General features: G+C 32.9%; 1 protein-coding gene across 1 annotated transcript; it reads left to right on the forward strand.

The window, feature by feature from the left end:
• The first annotated feature begins 3,084 nt into the window (after positions 1-3,084).
• LOC114181060 (mucin-12-like) lies at positions 3,085-8,050 on the forward strand. The gene is made up of 5 exons (XM_028067383.1): positions 3,085-3,206; positions 3,313-3,528; positions 3,728-4,033; positions 4,166-7,564; positions 7,701-8,050. Exons 1-5 carry the CDS (start codon positions 3,125-3,127, stop codon positions 7,790-7,792), a joined length of 4,095 nt encoding a protein of 1,364 aa, XP_027923184.1. The 5' UTR covers positions 3,085-3,124; the 3' UTR covers positions 7,793-8,050.
• Positions 8,051-8,640: the final 590 nt, after the last annotated feature.

The following is an 8,640-nucleotide window of genomic DNA, read 5'->3' on the forward strand; positions in this document are numbered from 1 at the left end:
TTTAGTTTAGCCAAATCAATTGATTTTACTGTTGTGACGGGTACACATAGTCAGTGCGAGGTTATTTTTTAATTAATATAATACATGCAGGTATTACATGCTATCATCAAAATAATAAATTCATATTTTTAATTTTATTATTAGTATTAAAATAGTAATAATAAAAAATTATTACTACTGCTCCTTGCCAATTGTATTGTTTATAAATCTATTACTTTAACATAAAAATTCAATATTAAAATAATTATTAATTTTACTTAATTTGTTATAAAAAAATATCAATAATTATTTATTTGATTCAAGTCAACTCTTTATTTAAATATTATATTTATAATTATAAAATCATATAAGTAAATAACTTATTTAATTTAATAATAATTGTATTAAGTTTTTAATACAAATTAAAAAATAAAAAATAAAAACAAGTGCATAGGATCACATTATACAATATGCGTACATTTTACTCTAATAATAATCGTGCATCTGCATTTCATTTTAATATAATATACATGTGTTTAATTTATATTTGTTTCTATTTAAAAAATTTAACCTCCATTCATGTTGTATTTATTTTGTACGAGACCCTATTATACAATATATCTACATCTTCCTCTAATAACGACCTGTCCATACACATTTTAATATAATATACATTATGTTTTTATTTAAAAATTTTAACATCAATTTTATTTATATTTATTTTGTACGAGACCATATTACACGATATACATACATATTACTTAAATAATGATCCATACATACACATTTCATTTTAATATAATATATACATACGTTATATCTACATGTGTTTTGATTTAAAATTTTAACATCAATTACATTTTGTATTTATTTAAAAATAACAAATTATTTTATATTTTAATTTTAATTTGAAGTTTATTTTTTAATATATAATACCTTCAAATATATTTAAACACTAATTCTAAATCCATATCCACTACTTTTTAATAATTTTTTACTGTGATATATATTATTTTATTTAAATGGACTTTAGTAATTTTTATTAATGTGTTACTTTGGTAGTTGTTTTTTTATGTTTAATTACTTTTTAATAATTTTTATTACATTTTATAGTGGTAGTTTTGTATTTAATTTTAAATATTTTAATATTTAACTATCGATTCAAATGTTATTTTTTAATCTTAACATTTTTTATCTAAAATAATAATAATATCTTTAATTTTATATATAAATATATTTCAAAAGTTTTATGTGTGTTTGTTGATATCTATATATGTTTTTATTTATAAATATTAACATCAATCTCATATTGTTTTTATTTTCTACGGGACCATATTTCGATTACGTGCATATTTAATAAATAATTATATATTATTTGAATTAATATTAGTAGTAGTATTAGTAACATTATTATTATTGAGATTATTATTATTGATAGCAATAATGTTAGTACTATTATTATTATTAACCTTAACATTGACATTAACATTAACATTATTTTATTATTATTATTATTATTATTATTATTATTATTATTATTATTATTAGGATTAACATTGATATTAACATTATTATTATTATTATTAGTTTAAGTCGTCACTCTGAATTGAGATGAGTTAAACTTTTAGCTTTAACTTTGTATTTGGCAGTTACTTTCTTAATTACAGTTTTATGATGTATTTATACTGTACTGGACCATATTACATAATATGTATACATTCTACTTTAACAACAATACATACACATTTAATTTTAATATAATATACATGTATTTATTTCTACATGTGTTTTTATTTAAAAATTTTAACAAATGTCATCTTGTATTGTACGGGACCATATTACACAATCTATCTACATTTTATTTTAACAACGATTTTGCATACATATTTTATTTTAATATAATATATAACTCAAAACTATAATCGTAAATTATAACCATGTAACAATATTGTTTTATATTAATTATATAATATTAAAATATAATTATATAAACAAATAATTTATTTAAATATAACAATAATTATTAAAAAAATTAATCCAAATAAGAAAAACAACAACAACAAAAGACCCGTGGTACTAGTTTTTCAATAAAACTAATTTCAATTAAAACTTAAAAAAGTACTTTTTCAAAGATTGAATTTTTAAAGTAAAATATTAATTATTTTAAATTGGAAAAAGTTGCTTAGTTACTATTTTATTAAAAAAAAATATTTTTTATTTATTAATGCAACATATATTACTACTAATATTTACATTAACAAAATTTCAAAATAAACTTGTCTCTTCATAGATAATCAATTATGTTTATATCACTTCAAAATAAAACTTTAAAATCAAAATATAAATATATATCCTTCTTCTATCTCTTCCAATATATCTACGTAGAGGTTTTCCTTCTCTCCCATTTTGTTCTCGCGTAACACAATCATGTGAAACAACACATAAAATAGGATAAATTATTATTTTAAAAACTTTAATTAAAAAATTACATAGAAGTGTACTTTTTGTATCGGTGCGTATATCTGTATAAATTTATCTTTATCTTTATAATAATAATAATAATAATAATATAATAATAATAATAATGTAAATTCTATATTGATTATGTAAGTTAAGTTTATAGAGTAGTTGAACATTTAAATAAAAATGGTTCTCACATTACATAAAAGTAATATTAACAGATAACCACAAGTTTAATCTTTATGCATTTTTCACTTTTGTATTCATTCTTCCTATGCTTCATATCCAAGTAATAGGCCAATACCGTTCGTGTCACCTCAGCGAGTTATCGAAAAGAGAAATGAAACAACTTGAACTTTCATGTACTGTCAAGTGTTCTATGTAAAATAATCATTATATTGACACAACTGTAGTATCATTTATCTATTATCTAAAACGGTTTGTTCCTACTTCAAAACCTCTCGCGGTGTATGAGAACGAGCCACGTGTCTAAAGTTGCTCTACACGTGTCAGGTGACAAAAGGGTGTCGGTTATGTCACACGTGTCTCCAGTTTGGAGATGCCACAGCCATGCAAAGGTGGCAAAACACAGCTTCATATGTTCTTCTTTATAAAGCTTTGTTATTACAAACCTTTGTCATGAAACATTCCTCACCGAGTACACCAGAAGAAGTTATATTCAAAAATGGATTCAAGAGCAGTTCAAACTCAGGGGCACAAGTACGATCAACACCACCGTAATCCTCAAAATATTGGGTCACAAGGAGGTACAAAGTTCATTTATTTGGAATTTGAAAGTTTGATTTGATTAACCTTTGATATTACTTTCTGTATTGAAGTTTCTTCGGTTTTTGCTTCAAATTTTGGGTGTAGTGGCGGCACATGGGGATGAACACAACCATGAGAAGAAGACGGTTCTGAAGAAAGTAAAACAAAAGGCCAAGAAAATTAAGGATAGCATCACAAAGCATGGTCATCATGACCATGAACGTGGCCACGAGTATCACTATGAAGATCAGCATATCCCTGATGATCATGACTTGGATGAAGAAGATGACGAAGATGTAGACCCAGTCCATGGAGCACCGAGTAAGTTCTTTTCTAGCACATTTGAATTAATCATCGTAATGAAAACTCCCTCATTAGGTAGTTTATATACCTTTCGAACAATTTTATTTAGTACCAACAAGTTTTAAGATAAGATCTGAGAATTTAGTATTTTTGAAGAAGATTGAAGCCTTTTAATGAGAACTTGCGTTAGATAATAGTTTACATGATTGTTCTGCAGTTTACGATAGTGCAGCTGTTAGAGGTGCAGAAGCTATTGGAGTTAATTTAGGAGGTATAGCAGTTATGGGAGGAGAACCTCATCAGGATCCAAGAGTAGTGGTTGTTTCTCCAACTACTGGAGTTAATCAAAGCGGAGCCACTGAGCCTACTATGGCATTTGTTGAGGTACATAAAGTAGTGCATACTAAGGTCAATTTGGAGGGACAAATTCACTTGGAGGAAGATCCTCATGCTCCACGAAGTGCACCTCAAGCTCATTCTCCACCAAATCATCAAACAAAAGTCAAAGATCCAACTGGGGCAGGTAAGTTGAACCAAGATTTAACATGAACTATATTTGTGTGCCATGAGATTAAGCATCTTCACATGCCTTGATTTGATTGTAATCTATGTCATGCCATTTTTTTTATTGTGTCTGATCTGATGGCTATAACAGGTGGAGCAGAAATTGACATTACCCCAGACAAAACTTTCTCCAGGATGACTATTCTTTATGAGCCAAACCAAGAACAACCAAACCTCTTTCCAACTGTTCCTGAAACTCACCACCACCCTTCTGCTGGAAGCCACTCTCATATTGCACCACAGCTGTCTAGTGCAACCAATTACCCATCTACTCAGAGCCGTGGCCAATACTTCCCAGAACTTTCTGGTGAAGTTAAAACCGAATACCCCAAAAGCCATGGACATTTTACACCAGAGTTGTCCACACCAACCAAGACTCACTACCCTGAAGCTCAAAGCCATGACCAATTCTTGCCACAACAATCCAGTGCTACAAAAACTCCATACCCTTCATCTGGAAGTCATGATCAGTTTACACCGGTGTCATCTACTGGACATAATATTCAGCACCCTTCTACCAAATTCCATGGACAACACTTGCCACAACAATCTAGTACTACAAAAACTCATTACCCTTCCTCTGGAAGCCATGATCAGTTTACACCAGTGTCTTCTCCTAATATTCAACACCCTTCGACCAAAATCCATGACCAACACTTGCCTCAACAATTCAGTACTACAAAAACTCAGTACCCTTCATCTGGAAGCCATGACCAGTTTTCACCAGTGTCATCTACTACTGGAACTAATATTCAACACCCTTCTACCAATTTCCATGACCAGCACTTGCCACAACACTCAAGTGCTACCAAAGCACAATACCCTTCATCTGGAAGCCATGATCAGTTTACACTGGTGTCATCTACTGGACCTAATATTCAACACCCTTCTACCAATTTCCATGACCAGCACTTGCCACAACAATCCAGTGCTACCAAAACACAATACCCTTCATCTGGAAGCCATGATCAGTTTACACCGGTGTCATCTACTGGACCTAATATTCAACACCCTTCTACCAATTTCCATGACCAGCACTTGCCACAACAATCCAGTGCTACAAAACCACAATACCCTTCATCTGGAAGCCATGATCAGTTCGCACCAGTGTCTTCTACCGGACCGAATAATCAGCACCCTTCGACCAAATTCCATGACCAGCACTTGCCTCAACAATTCAGTGCTACAAAAACTCAATACCCTTCATCTGGAAGCCATGATCAGTTCACACCAGTGTCTTCTACCGGACCTAATATTCAGCACCCTTCGACCAAAATCCATGACCAACACTTGCCTCAACAATTCAATCCTACAAAATCTCAGTACCCTTCATCTGGAAGCCATGATCAGTTCACACCGGTGTCTTCTACCGGGCCTCATATTCAGCACCCTTCGACCAAAATCGATGACCAACACTTGCCTCAACAATTCAGTCCTACAAAAACTCCGTACCCTTCAGCTAGAAGCCATGATCAGTTTACACCAATGTCATCTACTGAACCTAGTTTGCAACACCCTTCTACCAAAACCCATGACCAGCACTTGTCACAACAATTTGATGAAACAAAACATCAGTACCCTTCAACGGGAAGACATGTTCAGTTTACACCAGAGTTCTCTACCGAACCTAATGTTCAGTCCCATTACACCAACACCCATGATCAATACCCTTCATCTGTAAACCATGATCAGTACCCTTCTACCACGATCCATGACCGAAACTTGCCACAGCAATCTAGTCCAGTTGCAAAAAATACCCACTATCCTTCATCTGGAAGCCACGATCAATTTCTACCAGAATTTTCAACTCAAACCAGAACCCCACAATCCTACAACACCACACGTATGGAGGAATCCCAATACAGACCAATGGAGAAACCATCAAATGATAGCAGTTACACAGATAAAATCTCATCAGCAACAGCTTCAATAGCTGATACAGCCGTCACTGCTAAAAATGCTGTAGCTTCAAAGCTTGGATATGGCCACGGAAATGAGACCGAAGCAACTCGAGCAAAGATGCAAGAGAACATAAGCAACGAAGAACCATCAACAGTCTCATTAGCTACAGCCGCAATAGCTGATAAAGCCGTCGCTGCCAAAAACACAGTAGCTTCCAAGCTTGGATATGGTGCCGACACCGAAACAACTCAAACAAAGTATCAACAACAGAACACAAGCAGTGAAAAACCATCAACAATCTCATCAGCAACCACTGCAATAGCTGATAAAGCTGTCAACGCCAAAAATACAGTAGCTTCAAAACTCGGATATGGTCCTGAAACAACTCATCGGGAAGAAGAAAAACCATCGACAATCTCTGCAGCAACCTCTGCAATAGCTGACAAAGCTGTCACTGCCAAAAACACCGTAGCTTCAAAGCTCGGATATGGTCCTGAAACAACTCGTCGGGAAGAAGAAAAACCGTCGACGATCTCTGCGGCAACCTCTGCAATAGCTGATAAAGCTGTCACTGCCAAAAACACCGTAGCTTCAAAGCTCGGATATGGTCCTGAAACGACTCAACAGGAAGAACAAAAACCATCCGCAATCTCTTCAGCAACCTCGGCCATATCTGACACAGCTGTCTCTGCCAAAAACACCATAGCTGACACAGCTGTCTCTGCCAAAAACACCGTTGCTTCCAAGCTCGGGTATGGTGCTGACACTGAAACAGTTCAAGCAAAGCATCACGAAGAAAAACCATCAACGGTCTCCGCAGCCACCTCTGCAATAGCTGATAAAGCTGCCTCAGCCAAGAACACAGTAGCTTCAAAGCTTGGATACGGTGCCAACACAGACACAACACAAACAAAGAATTACCAAGAGAATACAAGCCATGAACAGCCATCAACAATCTCTTTAGCAACCTCTGCAGTAGCTGATAAAGCTATCTCAGCCAAAAACACCGTAGCTTCCAAGCTCGGTTTCGGTGACAGAACAACAGCACAAGAAGAGAAGAGAAGAGAGCATGCTGCTGCACCAACTGAATATGGAAAGAGTGTTGCTCAGTCTCTGACTGAGAACCTAGGTCCAGTTTATGGAAAGAGTGGTGTGAAGTCCAATGTTTCAGGTGAAAATGCTAGTGTGGTTGTAGAACAAGACAAGGGTGTCTCTATGAGGGACTATCTGGCGGACAAGTTGAGGCCTACCCCTGAAGACAGGGCTCTCTCAGAAGTGATATCAGAGACTTTGCATAAGAAAGAGCCAATGGAGGTCACTGAGGAAGAAAACAAGGGTGTGAAAAAGGTAATTTCTGATGCAGTGCATAAGAGAGAGGATGACCCTGAAAGAAGGTTAGATCAACAGATACCAGTATGGAAGGTAACAGAATCAGAGGAAGTGAAAAGAAGGTTAGGAAGTGATGAAGAAACTGAGAGAAGGTACCAAGAGATGTATGTGAAGAGTCCAGGGACAGGTGTGGTTGATAAGCTTAAGGGAATGGTTGGATCATTGATTACCAATCCAGTGGAGAACCAATCCTTACAAGGTAATGATCAGTAGTGTTTGTTTTCATGAGGAATCTCTCCAACATGGTTTTCTGTATTATGATGATATTTTTGCAGATTTTACTTTCTCATTACTGCATTATGATGAATATTCTGATTTGTTGTGGTTGCATGCAGAGAAAGATTCCTCTACTACGAATTATGGGACAGAAGTGGAACATATTAACCAAGGTGGAACTCAAAGAAGACTACAGGAGTCATCTAATTGAAGAATTGGTTTCGAGGAATATTTGCTTTTGATGTGAATTTGTTTAGATTTATGTTATTGTTGTTTGTCTGCTACCTGTGTAATGTGTCTGGTTCTTTCTTGCAAGAAAGTCTGATGTTTGAGTCACTGATAATTTATTTTCATGTTTCTGTATTATGTATATGATGCTTTTGAGTCGGCAATGTTATATGTCATGTTAGTGTGTTACTGTGTTGATAAAAATATTTATGTAATAAATTCCGTTCTTTAGACATTTAAATGTTGTTTTCAAATTTGTTTAGTCATTCCAAGTGAAGTTCAAAGAATTTGACTTTTTCATTAATGTGTTTTAATAATGGAAAATAATTTTTTTAAAACAATTAAATTTTGGTAAATTTTTTTATAACTTGATGTATCGTTTTTTAAATAGTTTCTTATTTTTCATTTTTTTATATTTTTAAATTAATTAGAAATAACATATCAAGTTATAAAAGAATAAAAGAGAAAGTAAGAATAAAAGAGAAAGTTGTGGTTTTGATAAATGTGTGGCGAATATATAAATTGGAAAATGTAAGCTTTTGATACAATATATTAAAGCTCTATGCTTTATCCATGGGAATAGAATATCTCGTATATGTAAACAGTATATGAAGTGTGTAAAAGCAAGTGTTTTTGAAATTAATTAATATAAACGTATGACTACAAGTGCTCGAACATTTTCTTTAAATGAATTTTATTTAAATTAAACTTTTCACATCTTAATTTTAATCCTAATACAGCATATCGATTTTTTTTTTTTTTACAGCAAAGCTGAATTATAATATCATCTTAATTTAATTCATCAAAATTGAATTTAACTTTTAGAAGCTA

Source organism: Vigna unguiculata, chromosome 4 (assembly GCF_004118075.2).
Source record: "Vigna unguiculata cultivar IT97K-499-35 chromosome 4, ASM411807v1, whole genome shotgun sequence".
Classification (NCBI taxonomy): domain Eukaryota; kingdom Viridiplantae; phylum Streptophyta; class Magnoliopsida; order Fabales; family Fabaceae; genus Vigna; species Vigna unguiculata.

What these genes read in the sequence shown, in the direction of transcription:
- LOC114181060 (XM_028067383.1), top strand. Translation starts at nt 3,125, where the DNA reads ATGGATTCAAGAGCAGTTCAAACTCAGGGGCACAAGTACGATCAACAC. An exon ending in CCCAGTCCATGGAGCACCGA is followed by an intron (nt 3,529 to 3,727) that starts GTAAGTTCTTTT and finishes ATTGTTCTGCAG; the next exon opens with TTTACGATAGTGCAGCTGTT. An exon ending in GGAGAACCAATCCTTACAAG is followed by an intron (nt 7,565 to 7,700) that starts GTAATGATCAGT and finishes GGTTGCATGCAG; the next exon opens with AGAAAGATTCCTCTACTACG.